Source organism: Panthera uncia, chromosome X (genome assembly GCF_023721935.1).
Source record: "Panthera uncia isolate 11264 chromosome X, Puncia_PCG_1.0, whole genome shotgun sequence".
Taxonomy (NCBI): domain Eukaryota; kingdom Metazoa; phylum Chordata; class Mammalia; order Carnivora; family Felidae; genus Panthera; species Panthera uncia.
This window is the reverse complement of record NC_064817.1, coordinates 60,020,324-60,037,425: the sequence shown is the minus strand read 5'-3', so window position 1 is coordinate 60,037,425 and position 17,102 is coordinate 60,020,324. Positions and strand designations below refer to the sequence as shown.

Here is a 17,102-nt window from a genome sequence, read left to right as displayed (position 1 = left end):
GCTTATGGTAAAAGAGTCTACATACTACAGAGAAATACAAATTGTGACTACTCCACCCGACATAAGGATGCCACTGTAAAAACTAACATGCCAACAGGATGTTAAATTTATAACAAGGAGTCAAAATCTGTTTTTCACTGACACACCAAAAGCACTTGTTTCTTACTAACACACCAAAAGCACTTACTGTCTTATTTCTCGTTTATGGTCCAGGTGGCTTGCTGACCGATCCTTTTTGACCAAAGAAGCTTCAAAACCTAAGCTCTAAGGAAATTCATGAGAAAACAATTATTTCACTGAATGTATAAATATTATATAGAGAAATTCTAAGTCATGGTATTGTCATTAAGAACAATTCAACTCAATTACTGAGTGCAAGGCACTCTGGGGAATATAAAGATGAAGATGTGCTTCCTTAATTACTTGTGTTTATAATCTTTCTTCAAAGAAATGAATATTTCCCCAATTCTAGTTAATGTCTATCCTACTACTCTCAAACTAATGATTTAACTCAAGTGCAGTTGCCCTCACTAGAGATTCTTATTACACCAAAAAGTAAGCTAAAGCCTCCACTAAATGATTTTAGAAAAAAAGCAGAATCTGTTACATGGTCAGGCTGACAGAGTGTTTGATGATGTAATAAAGACAGAATTCAATAGTAAAATCATAAATCTTACATTTAGATAAGAGTCATCCACTAGTATTGATGTACATTAATCATTTCTTCTAAATTTTAGCTTTGACAGCTGTCCATCCCTCCCCCGAACAAGTACAGAAAACTGAATAATAGGCCACAAAAACTAGCACCATATTAAATATATTATTCAAGGCTTTGCATATGTTGGCTTTACTCTTGTTCTATCAGAAAAAAAGAGCACGAACAAAAATTTTCTTGAATAAGACAAAGTATTAAAGAAAACTACACATAAGTAAGACTCATATGTGCATAGGCAGTAACATACACTATATTTTCAACTGCTAGGAAAAATGCTGTCATCTTACATTTGTTGGCAATGTAGCACAGTGAAAAAAGCAACCATGAAACTTGGAGTCAGAAAGAACAGACTCAAATCCCAGCTATGACACTTACTACCTATGTGACTTTGGGCAAGTAACTTAACTTCTCTCAACCTGAGTTTCTCCACCACCAAAATGAAGATGACAGCACTGTTGTGAGAATTAAATTAAGAGTTGAAGCTTTGCAATCTTGGAAACCGGCTCAAAGTAGATACTTGATAATGCTAGCTTCACAAGATGTTAATGGTATTATTATCTATAGTATAGGATCTTATCTGAACTATTAATATCTTCAGATCATGATAACACCAAGGCTATACCACATTAAAGTTTTTAAGGCACTCTCACGTGTACTACTACCCACTTAAGATTTATTGAAGAACACAGGATAAATTTGCTACCAAGACAAGAGTTTGGTCTTTTAAATTTCTTACTTTAACTTAAAAATACATCATTTGCAAGGAGAATCAGACCTATAAATACAGAGAGCAATCTGATGGTTGCCAGAGGGGAGGTAGGTGGGAGATGGGTAAAATGGGTGAAGAGGAGTGGGAGATATAGGCTTCCAGTTATGGAATGAGTAAGTCATGGGAATAAAAGGCACACTGTAGGGAATACTGTCAATGGTATTGCAATAACATTGTATGGTGACAGGTGGTAGCTACACTTGTGGCGAGCACAGCATAACTATGGAGTTGTTGAATCACTATGTTGTATACCTTAATGTAACATCATCGTGACAACTATACTCAAATTTTTAAAAAAATTACATCATTTGCTTTGACCTAACAAACAATAAAGCATGTAGCATGATGTTTTGCTTTCTTAGTGATTAATTAATCTTACAACAAATTGTACTTTACTTCCATTTTCTAAATATTTTTAAATGATTTGTGATTCTACCTTCAGTCTGCTCCTGATTAATAGTGCCAACATGCCTTTGCCTAACTCTTCCTGACAAAGACCAAGGAAAAAAAAAAAGGGTGTAAACACACATTAAATTTGAGACAGATGTTATTGAGAGTAATCAAAGGGGCCAGATCTTGTTCACTGTTTCTATCTGATACAAACCAGAAGTGATTCAACAGAGGGCTGACTGAATAGGTAAGAACACAGAAATGCAAAGTCTTAACACTTACTTCAACTGTATGGATAATATCCCTGGGACCAATAATTTCTGGGTCATACTTAATATGTGCTTTGTTGGTTGCCAAGGCCACAGAACAGTAGAAGATCCCTCTGTGTTTTGTGAGGATAGACTCTATTTTATGTACACAGGAGGCACACGTCATTCCTCTCACCTGTTAAAGACAAAGGTTTTGTTATTCAGAAATCTATTTTTTCCTCTATTAAACGTGACTTGTAACATGGGATTAACACACAAGATCTTATCTGCACTATTAATATACTTTAGAAAATTGTATTAGAATGCTATTTTTATATAAAATTACATTGAACAAAGATACGGTCCCAGCTGCAACAGGTTAAACAGAAAAGGATCTCACTAAGTCTCCCTCTTCCTGTCACTAGTGATAGAGGATTTGACATCTATTGATTCTTGTATTAAATATCATGCTTCCCTATAGATTTTTTAGCCTTTAGTATTACTTTTAGTGAAGGTTAATGGATGACGAAAGTGTTATACCTTTGTCTAAAAATGCATTTTGCCTTATGTCTTAGGTGAGGTTACAATTCAGCTGGGTATTAAATTCTAAAATGGAGTAGCAGAACTTCTGGAATGACCGTGTGTGGAGCTCAGCAAATCCTTTTCCCAAAAAGCAATGATAAAATTGGACAAAAGCTTCAAAAAACAACCATTTAAAGACTCTGGTAAATAACTAAAGAGTATAACAGGTAAATAACTAAAGAGTGTAACAAATTACAAAGCATTTATTCAAGAATATGTACTGAAAGAATACCAGTAATGGTAAAGATCTTTGAAAATTCTCCCCTCCATAAAAGCAATAAGAAAACTGGAAAAAACAACCAACTTTTTCGGAAACTGAAATTACATAAAACCTTTCAGCAATACAGGAAGGATTTATTCAAGAGAATCAGATGAATCCCAATGAAACAGCAAGCTATGTGCTATTATATATATTATAATTTTCCTTCTTCTCATCTCCTCCCCTCCAGCTCTGTGGTGGCCATGAAGACCAGCAGCCCACAGTGATGGTGAAAAACACTATCAGGGAAGCCACCAGAGAGAGCAGAAAATGGTTGGAGCTCCTTCAAAGCCTCATTACTAGGGAACTGTTATTATATGATCTGACTGATGGTTCTCTGAAATATCCCACTTGCAAAGATGTCTGTGTTTGCCCTGACTGGAGCTCAGCGAATTCCCTGGGAGAATTTGTCAAAAACAATTCAAGGTAATTATTAATCTTGTGGCTGCCTAAGGCAAGGGATAACAGTTGGGGCAAACAATAGGCTAACCAAAAAGCCTAAAAAGGAAAAACTGGGAAGCAAGATATACATAAGAACTCCAACATATTCTAAAAATCTAGAAGGCCATTCATTCACACGCATAGGGTTGTACATGTCCAAGACTATGCATACTCAGACCTAAAAGGTCCTAACCTCTCACCTCAGGCTGACCAGTAGACTCTGTAGAAGCAGGAAGTAAAGACTAAGGCAAATTGACAACTGCATAGCTTGGTGTTGAAGGCATGCACAGAGATCCTCAGCAAACACTGGGAGATTTATTGGTTCCAAGTATTTAAGTAAATCTCTGTCCAATCATTAGCTGACCACTGAGCTAATCAAGCAGAAACTTCAGTGGCCACACATAACAAAGAATATAAATCTTATAGAATTATTTCATAAACGTCACTAAACAATAACAATGGCAAATAGCAACAACAACAAACCCTAAGGAGTGGAAAATAACCTTATTTCCAGAGTTGCTATATATTTCCAACAAATAATTGTGAGACATGCAATGAAACAAGGAAGTATGGTCCATATAAAGGGAAAAAAGCAATCAACAGAAATTGTCTCTAAGGAAGCCCAGACATAGGACTTACTAGACAAAGATGTTAAATCAGGTATTGAAAATATATTCAATGAACTAAAAAAAAAAAAAACCCATGCCTAAAGAATTAAAGGAAAATATGAGAACAATATCTAACCAAAAATAATATCAATAGAGAGAGATTATTTAAAAGGCCCAATGACAGTCTGGATTAAATAGTATAATACCTGAAATGAAAGCATTACTTAGAGGGAAATGTGTAGTTGTAAATACCAATATTAAAAAATAAGATCTCAAATAAATGACCTAACCTTCCACCTTAAGGAACTAGACAAGAAGAGCAAACTAAACATAAAGCAAGCAAAGGGAAGAAAATTAAAAATGAAAGTGGAAATTCACAAAAGAGAGAACAGAAAATTAACAAAACCAAAAACTGTTTGTCTGAAGAGGCTGACAAAATTGACAAAATTTGGCTAGATTGAACAAGGAGAAAAAGAAAGAAGACTCAAGTGCTTAATATCAAGAATGAAGAGTGACTGCTAAGAGACATGAGGTTTCTTTTTTGGGTTGACAAAAATGTTTTAAAATTAGATACAGTGATAATTGCAACTCTGTGGATACACAAAAACTACTGAATTAGGGGAACCTGGGGGGCTCAGTCAGTTAAGCATCTGACTTCAGCTCAGGTCATGATCTCATAGTTCGTGAGTTCGAGCCCCACATCGGGCTCCATGCTGACAGCTCAGAGCCTGGAGCCTGCTTCGGATTCTGCATCTCCCTCTCTCTCTGCCCCTCCCCGGCTCATACTCTGTCTCTCTCTCCAAAATGAATAAACATAAATTTTTTTGTTAAAAAAACACTGAATCGTACACTTAAAACATGAGTTTTATGGTATGTGAATAATATTTCAATAAAGCTATTAACTGTCAGAAGTCTTTAAAAAATAAAAGCCCATGGGGGTGCCTGCCTGGATCAGTTGGTAAAGTATGCAGCTCTTGATCTCGGGATTGTGGGTTCAAACCCCATGTTGGGTGTAGAGATTAATTAAAAATAAAATCTTTTAGGGGCGCCTGGGTGGCTCAGTCGGTTAAGCAGCTGACTTCGGCTCACGTCATGATCTCACGGTCCGTGAGTTCGAGTCCTGCGTCAGGCTCTGTGCTGACAGCTCAGAGCTCAGACCTGAATGTGAGACAGGAAACCATCAAAACCCTAGAGGAGAAAGCAGGAAAAGACCTCTCTGACCTCAGCCGCAGCAATTTCTTACTTGACACATCCCCAAAGGCAAGGGAATTAAAAGCAAAAATGAACTCTTGGGACCTCATGAAGATAAAGAGCTTCTGCACAGCAAAGGAAACAATCAACACAACTAAAAGGCAACCAATGGAATGGGAAAAGGTATTTGCAAATGACATATCGGACAAAGGGCTAGTATCCAAAATCTATAAAGAGCTCGCTAAACTGCACACCCAAAAAACAAATAATCCGGTGAAGAAATGGGCAGAAGACATGAATAGACACTTCTCTAAAGAAGACATCCAGATGGCCAACAGGCACATGAAAAGATGCTCAACGTCGCTCCTCATCAGGGAAATACAAATCAAAACCACACTCAGATACCGTCTCATGCCAGTCAGAGTGGCTAAAATGAACAAATCAGGAGACTATAGATGCTGGAGAGGATGTGGAGAAACGGGAACCCTCTTGCACTATTGGTGGGAATGCAAATTGGTGCAGCCACTCTGGAAAACAGTGTGGAGGTTCCTCAAAAAATTAAAAATAGATCTACTGTGTGACCCAGCAATAGCACTGCTAGGAATTTATCCAAGGGATACAGGAGTGCTGATGCATAGGGGCACTTGTATCCCAATGTTTATAGCAGCACTTTCAACAATAGCCAAATCATGGAAAGAGTCTAAATGTCCATCAACTGATGAATGGATAAAGAAATTGTGGTTTATATACATAATGGAATACTACATGGCAATGAGAAAGAATGAAATATGGCTTTTTGTGGCAACGTGGATGGAACTAGAGTGTTATGCTAAGTGAAGTAAGTCATACAGAGAAAGACAGATACCATATGGTTTCACTCTTATGTGGATTCTGAGAAACTTAACAGAAGACCATGGGGGCGGGGAAGGAAAAAAAAAAGGTTAGAGAGGGAGGAAGCCAAAATATAAGAGACTCTTAAAAACTGAGAACAAACTGAGGGCTGATGGGGGGTGGGAGGGAGAGGTGGATGGGTGATGGGTACTGAGGAGGGCACCTGTTGGGATGAGCACTGGGTGTTGTATGGAAACCAATTTGACAATAAATTTCATATTTAAAAAAAATTTTTTTAATAAATAAAAAATAAAAACCCACCCATTCTTTTTAATAGCTGCTTCGTATCTCACTGCATGGACATATCATAATTTATGTATCTAGTCCCCAGTGATTGACATTTAGGTTTTTCCTATCTTTTGCCATATTAAAAAAACAGGGGGTGCTTGGGTGGCTCAGTTGGTTGAGCACCCGACTCTTGATTTCATCTCAGGTCATGATCCCAGGGTCACAGGATCAAGCGTCCCATTGGGCTCCTCACTGAGCGTGGAGGCTGCTTGACATTCTCTCTTCCTCTGTCTCCCTTTGCCCCCTCCCCATCTCCCCCTCTTGTACTCTCTCTCTCTAAAAAAAATACTATAATGAACATCCTTGCACACACGTCATTTCATACATATGGAACTATGTCTGTAGGATAACTTCCTATGAGTATAAAAGGCAAAGGATATGTACAATTTTCCTTTTGATAAATATTGCCAAATTCCCCTGTTGAGAGCTTGTATCAGTTGACCCTCCACCAGCAATATATGAGAGATAACACAATGTTAACAAAATTGTTTTTTATCTTTACCAATCTAATAGATGAAAAAGGGCATTTCAATGCAGGTTTAATTTGCTTTATTCTTATAACAAGTGAGGGTGAAGATATTTTCATGTGTTTAAAGTGGTAATGTTTTTTGGATTGTCTGTGAACTGTCAGTTCATACCCTTTACTATCTCTCTTTTGAGTTGCTGGTTCTTATTGATTTACAACAGTTCTTTGTATATTAAGAAAATTAATCTTCATCTATGATAAGAAATAAACTTTTTTACCTGTTTTTTGACTTCGTTTATGGCGTTTTTCCATCCAAAAAGAAATTTTTATGTACATGAATTTATCTATCATTTCTTTTTGGGTTTGTATGATATTTAGAAAGGCCATTTCCACTCTGATATTATTTTTTAAGTTATAGATCAGATGTTATTACTGAGAAAAGCTGGGAAAAGCTTCATAGATAGGGGTGCCTGGGTAGCTCAGTTGGTTAAGCGTGTGACTTCGTCTCAGGTCATGATCTCACAGTTTGTGGGCTCGAGCCCTGTGTCAGGCTCTGTGCTGACAGCTCGGAGCCTGGAGCCTGCTTCAGATTCTGTGTCTCCCTCTCTCTCTGCCCCTCCCCAACTTGTGCTCTGTCTGTCTCTCTCTCTCTCTCTCTCAAAAATAAACATTAAAAAAAATTGTTTTTAAAGCTTCACAGATATTCCCTACTAGTTTTGCAACTTTATGAATCTAAAATTATTCACACAACAGACTTATGTATAGTAAAACAAATACACTAAAATGTTAATAGAGAATCTAGGTGGTGTGTACAAGGGTGTCCATTGTACAATTCTTTTGATTTTCTTGATGTCTGAAGTTTTTATACTAAAATACTGGGAAAAGGGCACTAAATACTTCTTCTTGTGATTTCATGGTTTTATTTTTTATATTCAAATTTTTTATTGAGCTGATACTAATTTTGGTACAGGGTTAAATTTTTTGTTTTAATTGTTTAAGGTATACAAATAAAACTCAATTTGCTGGATTGGAGAAAATGACCATTGTAAACCAATATGCTTTCTACCTGGTTTTTTGACTTCATTTACAAAATTTCAGTCTTCAATGCATCTGAATCTTATTCTTTTCTATGCTGATAGGATCACACTATATTTTAAAAGTTGGTTTTTATTTATTTATTCAAACCTAATTCTTCTTTTTTGGTTCTTAATAAACATATGATTATCTCTTATATTCCAGGCTTAAAGGCCACCATTAAGTCATATCTTATCCTTCTATTTTCCAGTTTCCTTAATTTTCCTTTTATGCTTTATTTTCCCAACCCTTAAATAACTTTGGAACTATTTTCTGAATCTTCCCCCCGAGTTTTTCCTGGAAATTTTATTAATTACACAAAAATGATTACTTACAACAAGTTCCAAAACACCATCTCCTTCATCAGCATTTTCTATCATAGTGGCTCCAAATCCAAGCTCTCGGATGAACTCAGCTATCACTGGGGGTTGTATAACAGCAGGATTATATCTTACTTCTGCTTTGCCAGCCATCAGAGCCACAAGTACAGAATATATTCCTGGAAGCATTGATAAGAAAAATAACTGAGATAATATCCTTATAAAAAGAGGAATGTTATAATAATTTCTTCATTTGTGAAAGGATTAAAGTGAATCTACAAAAAATTATTACTTGTTATACAGTCTTGAACCTAAACCAAATAAACTAGTTGAAAGAGGGCCTTATTTTCTGAAACTTTTTATTATGGACAATTTGAATTATACATATACAAAAGAGAACAACATAATAAACTTTATATAACCACCACCCAGTTTCAACAATTATCAATAATACTGGGGCTGATCCTGTTTCATCTATATTCCTATCCTCTTACTTACTGCACTCTACTCTGATGATTTTGAAGCAAAACCCACATATCATTTCACATGTAAATATTTAAATATGTATCTCTAAAAGACTCTTCTGTCAAAAAAAAAAATCCATAATACCATTATCACACCTGAAGTAAGTCCTCAATATCACCAAATATCCATGCAGAATTCACATTTCCAGAATTGTCTTATAACTGTTTATTTGTTTAACACAGTTGTTTTTTTGAAATGGGATCCAAATCAGACCCATCAATTGCAACAGGTTGAGACCTTAACATGTAATTATAGGGCATTTGTAGAAACTAATAAGACCTAGAGAAAGGAACTCATGCACTTAAGGAAATCACTGCAATTATAGTAAGGAATCTAAGAATGTACCAACATGCATATTATAACAATATCAAATAAAAGTCATTTCTTAAGATTATCCAATTTTACTGTCTGGCACACACTAATATAAAGTGCTCTTATTCCTAGGGAAAAAGTGCCATACAACTTGTTAACAGAACAAAGGAGTTCATTTTATGGCAGTCATCCTGTTTTCTCATGCAAGCCTTTTATTAACAACCATCCTACTTCTCTAGGCCAGCTATTGATGTCATTTCTAGAAAGAAAATTAATTCTGCATAGCAAAAATGACAGCTCTTTCTATGAATCTGTGGCACTTGGTGGCTACCTGACAGGAAATGGGGATCAACAGACCATAGGTCAACTGTGGAGTTTGATAAAAAGAAAATATTAATTTAATCATAGTTTTAAATAAGAAAACAGAGAACCTATATAATCTAAGTTTTCTATATAAAGTACTTACACTCTGGGCTTTGTGAATACCAAATAATTCAGAGGATCAGCTCATAGGAAACTGTCAGTAAAAGGAGTAGGGTATAAAGAAAGTAGGAAAAATCTTTTTGTTTCAGTGGATATAATCTATAGCTAAATAGAAATAGAAGGGAAAATCTGACTTTTCAAAAATAGGTTTCATACTTACATAAATTATGGATAATTTTTAAACTCTTACTTTAAATTATAATTAGAACTCTATTCATTTTCAGAAATATAATGCAAACTAAACTTAGAGATGACCAGTGTTACTTAGTTTTTAAAAAAGTGAATATAGTGATCCCAGCTAGGCTAATGGTATTCCTAATTGGGTAAAGAAGTGATAAAGGGGAGAGTGGGGAGTAACTAGAAGAATCAACACAATGAATTTTAAAAAAAAGATTCATAATTGGTATAGGCATTGCTTGTCTCATGAAAAAGGCTATTTCTGAATTGCTCAAACATAGTTGGTTCTGAAATTAAACAGGAACCTTACAAACTTCTTTTGCTTTCATATGTTTGCAACCTCCCTCCTTCCCTGTTTTAATCAATTGGAAGTGTAATATAAGCTTTAGCCTCAACTGCATTCTAATTAGATAGAATGGAGACTGAAATGACATGCAAATATGACACAATGCAGATAAGGTTAATAATGGAATTGCCTCTGTATAACATACATTTTGTTATAAAATTCTGGCCTTTATATAAAAGGTGATTCTATGGGCTACAGGTCTGTGTTATTATTATATACTGTGAGTTATTTCCCCACAATAGAGGGAATAAGCTGATACTAATCTTATTTATTTGGCCCTTGTGACTAACAGCATGTATTAAGAAACCTGGGACTAGGGCTGCTGAAGTACCAAACCTATGATTTCAGTTTCATTAAGCATAACCGCATATATCTATGGCTAACAAATCTTATGCCACAGTATGAAGTTTTATATGAATATGACTTCAAACTTATAAGGTAAAACATTTGGGTATGACTGAATAAAAAAAAGTACACTGTAAATTTTCTAAGATTTTGTAACCTAGCATTAAAATTTATCACAATAACTTTTTAACATTTTTACTGCAAAGATCAGTGATCATACTGTTGGAAGATAATAATATAATTCTAAACAAACTTGGTTTTGATCTGGTTGGTTCAAGTATAGTAATATTGAAACTTATGGACTGTAGTTATTTTTAAGCATAGCTTTATCAGAAAATTTGTATGTTTTTCTTAAAATCCATTGCAACCAAGGTCCATAGAGAATAGTAAACTTAAACATATATTTCCTTGTCCTATTTTCCTACACATTTCATTGATGTTAAAATGTGATCATGAGGTAAACAAGATAGGAACCGTATCTAAGGGAACAGAACACAAAAACTGGCTGTCAGAGAGTCAAGGTTGTCCTGCACATCACTGATATGGAGGACTTCATAAGGCCTTGGCAGGAATCACAAAAATTGTTACTAAACACCTGAAAGATCAAAAAAGGACAGTCTTCAATTCAGCACACAAAATAACAGGCTTCAAAAGTGTCTCACCTTCTTCTCGTCTTAAATTCCGTTCAATGTTTGCTACACAGGAAGCACAAGTCATACCAGTGACCTGTATATAACACTTAGACGAAGGCTTTACTTCCCCATCGTGAATTGGTGTCATCGTTTTAGTATAAAATTCATTAGTTGAGGTCAAAAGCGGCATTTCTGATGAGGTCTGAGCTATTATTACCAATGGCTCATTTGTATCTGGTAGACAGGGAAAGATTCTTTTCATTTAAGATATTCTTTAGTTGCATCCTTGTCATTCATCACAATCCACACCTCCAGGTACCGTCAATCCATTCGTTTAAAACCAGCATGGACTTTACACTTTCTAGGAAGTGACTTCAAATACTGCCCATCCCAGTTCTTTGGATCGGAACTAACTGAATAAACAAAACTTTGGTTATACCAAGTTCTTCTAGCTGTTTTCTCTACTGAAAACCCCAGATAAAGAGTAGTTGTTAATGGGCAGCTCTTATTTTTATAAGGAATTTTTATCACCATGTTAATGATTTGTATACTACATTAAAGCAATTCATGATACAGTAAGTGGAACAAAAAAGCAATTTACAAAACAGCATTGCGGTATGATGTCATTTAAAAAGTTTTTGTGTATATGTATATATGAGACTAGGCATAAGAAAATCTGGGAGGCTACGTTCCAAAACATTAATGGTGGCTACTTCTGGGGAATGGGGTTAAGGCAGGAAAAGAATGACAAACAAACACATTTTCTCTACAGACACTTCTGTATTGTTTGAATTTTAAACACTAATATATAGTATTTTTTATTTTTTTCATTTTTAATTTTGTTAAATTTTTATTTATTTTTGAAAGAGAGAAAAAGACACAGAGCACGAGTAGAGGAGGGCAGAGTGAAGAGGGAGACACAGAATTCGTAGCAGGCTCCAGGCTCTGAGCTGTCAACACAGAGCCTGACTTGTAGCTCGAACCCATGAACTGTGAGATCATGACCTGAGTCGAAGTCAGTCCCTTAACTGACTGAGCCACCTAAGCCCCCTTATGGTATTTTTAAATTAAAATGTCTTTGTGGACAATGGAAGAAAAGACAAGGAGAAAGTCAGCAGTAACCTTCATTTTGTGCAAAGGAATATTTGGAAAATCTCTCCAAAGAATGTTTATGCACTGTGGAACAATGGGAAGCTCCTATCATCCAGAAATTCCCCTGCAGTCTCAGAAAATCTGCTATTCTGTTTAAAGTTTATCCACTGAAGTATTAATCAACTCTAAGAAGGGAAAAGTTATTCTCTCCAGCACACCCATGCACATGCAAAGAAGCTCAAGATGTTATACTCTCCTGCAGCGATAAAGAGGAAAAGAGGTGATGTGGAAATTTCCAGGTACACCTATCTAACTTGTTATTTATTCCCCTTGGGCAAAAAAACTGGTTCAGGTCTATTTGGCTAACCCACAGAGGAATCCCTGCATAGAAGAGTTGGTTTCCATATGCCAAAGAGGACATCTTTTGCAGAAACTTTAAAAAAAGCCTAACCATTTTCCTAATAAATAATGATCCATACTTCCCAAATCAGTATAATAATGGCTGTTAAATTTTAATGCACACACAATAACCTGGGGGATTTTCTTAAAATACATGTTCTGATTCAGGACATTTAGGATGGGGCCTGAGATTCTGCACTTCCACCACATTCCCAGGTGATGGCACTACAGCCAGTCTGGATATAGTAAAGGACATTGATCACAACTGACTAGATACTTCCAATTCCAAAATTAGTCAACCTCTGGTCTTAAGAAAATCAATTTTGAAAACTATACTCATTCATTCAGATTATGAGAGCATTATTTAGAACTCAGTAAAATTTACCAACTACTACTGTTATCTTAAAGATTTCAAAAAGGAAACTCATTTGACCAAAGGAAATAGCTTTGGCTTTGAAAAATAAAACATTATTTTAATCCAGCCAGGAGTTTATTTCATTCTCTCATAATTACTATCAAGACTTCATATTGAACTTAGACACTAAAAAAAAGTTTATACTGCTAGTTACTTTAGGTCTTGTTCCAGAGTAATTCCGTTATTTCAGGTACCAGAGATAACCTATAATAAAATCTCCAATTTTCACACTCTGGAAGGATAGTACTAAATTAAAATAAGTCATGGAGATACTCCCTTTTAGCTACCTTCGCATGACCTCTCAACAAAGATCCATAAAATTGTGCCCTTTATACCCCAGTGAGTGTGGCAAACAAAAGAGCAAAAACTTCAATTTTCCACAGCAAAAGTGCAGGTGTTAAAAAGCCACACTGAATTAAATGGCTACTCTCCTTCAATTAGATTTTCTATAGCCTGTAGCAACACTACTTATGCTTAAGTGAATTCAAAAGGAAGGAAGGTTGACTTTCTTGCACTCAAGGCAATAATCAGAAAAGATTCCAAAAATTTCAAGAAAGGGTTTCCAATCTAATCCTTATAACTAGGATCAATGTGTGAATATGAAGAACACATAATCAGAAAATAGATTAGAAAGAATTTAAAACATCATTTCTGCAATGCACTCCCAAATGACTCAGAAAAAGTGTGTGTGTGTGTGTGTGTGTGTGTGAAGAGAGAAAGAGAATGATAAAACAAATGTAAAATATTGACAACCAGGGAATGTGAGAGAAATTGGTAAACAGGAATTTTTTGTATTGCTCTTGTAGCTTTTCTATAAGTTTGAAATTGAAAATAACAAAGTTAAAAAAAGGAAAAGAATTTGAGGTTGTTTTTTTTTTTGCTTAGTTGGTTAATGAAGACTTAACTTCACATTTGTCTTTTTAAGAGAATGATGAGATTGATGGTCATGATAAAAATATACCTCCCATGCAAGGGTGGTTCCATATTTGCAAGTCAACCAATGTGATCCATCACATCAATACAAGAAAGGATAAAAACCATATGATCACTTCAGTAAATGCAGAAAAAGCATTTGACAAAGTACAACATCCATTCATCATAAAAACCCTCAAAAAAGTAGATCTTTTGGAAAAATACCTCAACATAATAAATGCTTTATATGAAAAACCCACAACATCATACCCTATGGTGAAAAACTGAGAGACTTTTTCCCCTAAGATCAGGAACAAGACAACGATGTTTGTTCTCACCACTTTTATTCAAAATAGTACTGGAAGTCCCAGCCACAGCACCAGACAACAGAAAGAAATAAAAGGCATCCAAATTGGCAAGGAAGAAGGAAAACTTTCACTGTTTGCAGAAAACATGATACTATAGAGAAAACCCTACAGTCCACCAAAAAACTACTAGAACTGATAAATGAATTCAGTAAGGTTGTAGGATACAAAATCGATGTACAGAAATCTGTTGCATTTCTATACACCAATAATGAAGCAGCATAAAAACAAATTAAGAAAGCAATTCCATTTACAATTGCATCAAAAATAATAAAATACCTAGGAATAAACTTAACCAAATAGGTAAAACACCTGTACTCTGAAAACTATAAACTATTGATGAAAGAAATAGAAAACAACACAAAGAAATGGAAAAACATTCCATGCCCACGGACTGAAAGAATAATGTTAAAATGTCTATACTACTCAAAGCAATCTTACACATTCAATGCAATCCCTATCAAAATATACACATTTTTCACAGAAATAGAACAAACAATCCTATAATTTGTATTGAATCACAAAGGACCCTGAAGAGTCAAAGCAATCTTGAAAAAGAAAAACAAAACTGGAGGTATCACAATACCATACTTCAAGTTATATTACAAAGATGTAGTAGGAAAAACAGTATGGTACTGGCACAAAAATAGACATACAAATCAACAGATAAGAATAGAAAGCCCAGAAATAAACCCACAATTAAATGGTCTATCAATCTCTGACAAAGGAGGAAAGAATATGCAATGGAAAAAAGACAGTATCTTCAACAAATGGCATTGGAAAAACTGGACAGCTACACACATAAGAATGAAACTGGACCACTTTCTTATACCATACACAAAAATAAATTCGAAATGGATGAAAGACCTAAACGTGAGACCTGAAACAATAAAAATCCTAGAAGAGAACACAAGTGGTAACTTTGCTGACAGTGGACATAGCAACTTTTTTCTAGACATGTCTCCTGAGGCAAGGGAAACCAAATGAACAATAAGTAATCGAGACTACATCAAAATAAAAAGCTTCTGCACAGCGAAGGAAACAATCAACAAAACTAAAAGGCAACCTACAGAATGGGAGAAGAGTTTCGCAAATGGCATACATGATAAAGCATTAGTGTCCAAAATCTATAAAGACTTATCTAACTCAACACCCAAAAAAAAAAATAATCCAATTACAAAATGTGAAGAAGACATGAACAGACATTTCTCCAAAGATGACACAGAGATGGCCGACAGATGAAAAGATGCTCATCATCACTTACCATCAGGGAAATGAAAATCAAAACTACAATGAGGTATCACCTTACACCTGTCAGAATGGCTAAAATCAACAACACAAGAAACAACAGATGTTGGCAAGGATATGGAGAAAGGGGAACCCTCTTGCACTGTTGGTGGGAATGCAAACTGGTACAGACACTGTGGAAAACAGTATGGAGGTTCCTCAAAAATTAAAAATAGAATTACCCTATGATCCAGAAATTGCACTACTATGTATTTACCCAGAGGATACAAAAACACTAATTCAAAGGGATACATGCACTCCAATGTTTACAGCAACATTATTTACAATATCTAAATTATGGAAACAGGCCAAGTATCCACTGACTGATGAATGGATAAAGAATTTGTGGTATATATATACAATGGAATTTTAGCTGTAAGAAATGAAATCTTGCCATGTGCAATGACATGGATGGAGCAAGAGAGTATAATGATAAGGGAAATAAATTTGTCAGAGAAAGACAAATACCATATGATTTCACTCATGTGTGGAATTTAAGAAGCAAAATAAATGAAGAAAGGGACAAAAAAGAGACAAATTAAAAAGAGACTCTTAATTATAGAGAATAAACAGGTGGTTACAGAGAGGGTGTTGGGAGGATGGGTTAAGTAGGTGATGGGGATTAAGGAGTGTACTTGTGATGAGCACCAGGTGAAATGAATTGTTGAATCACTATATTTTACACCTGAAACTAATATAACACTATGTTAACTATGCCTGAATTAAAATGTTAAAAAATTTAATTAAAGAATTCACCAATGAAGAAAGAAACACCTCACATTTTTCTCACTGTCTCTTTTAACTTTTACAATCCACCCAGGATTAGAATGACATAAAGACAAAATGTGCCAACCCCTCTCTGTCTGGGAAGAGGTTATAGTGATAGACTATGAGGCCAGATCAGCACTGACAATGACATTCAGAAAATGGGTAGCCACCATTCTGATGGCATTTTAAACTATGATCTCTAGAAGAAATATAGAATGCAATCATTTGATATCAACCTTTTATCCCAAAAATATGGGTCACCATAGTCACAACTCTATCAGTTCTTTTATGGTGACCCTCATTGTGCCAAGGTTTTTTACCTTATTCATGATGGCCTTTAATGTGTTTGTTATGATCCCTAACACATGTAAGGCACATAACAAACTCCTAATAATTATTCGTTGAACAATTAATTCCTGGGACCCTTGAGTTGGTTGAGGTAAAAACCATTGTTAAAAGTTAGTGAATATGTTGTATTCATGGATCCTGAGAGCTAGGTAGATGACAGACATAGTACTACTAGAGACTATCAAGTACTCTTGAATTCCACTTACTAGTCTGACCAAAATTTCTCCTATTGCTCGAGTTCATCTTTGAAGACATGTAAGGTAGTTGGAAAGTTGCTTTTACTCTGCTCACATCGGTTATATAAAAATTCTTTTTTTGAGAGAGAGAAAGAGAGAGGGTGCAAGTGAATGAGAGGCAGAGAGAGAATCCCAGGAGGGGCAGAGAAAGAGGGGGCCGGGGAGAGAGGGAGAGAGGGAGAGAGGGAGAGAGGGAGAGAGGGAGAGAGGGAGAGAGG

The 17,102-nt window shown here is 35.4% G+C and overlaps 1 protein-coding gene across 1 annotated transcript in view; it reads right to left on the bottom strand.

Moving 5' to 3' along the window:
* The window catches only part of ATP7A (ATPase copper transporting alpha), a 159,697-nt gene that overhangs the window by 52,024 nt on the left and 90,571 nt on the right, over positions 1–17,102 (bottom strand). The window contains exons 5-8 of the mRNA XM_049643998.1: positions 11,093–11,296; positions 8,258–8,421; positions 2,157–2,318; positions 188–264 (exon numbers count right to left, since the gene is read on the bottom strand). Coding sequence (XP_049499955.1) covers positions 188–264; positions 2,157–2,318; positions 8,258–8,421; positions 11,093–11,296 — 607 coding nt within the window. The remainder of the gene's footprint in view (positions 1–187; positions 265–2,156; positions 2,319–8,257; positions 8,422–11,092; positions 11,297–17,102) is intronic.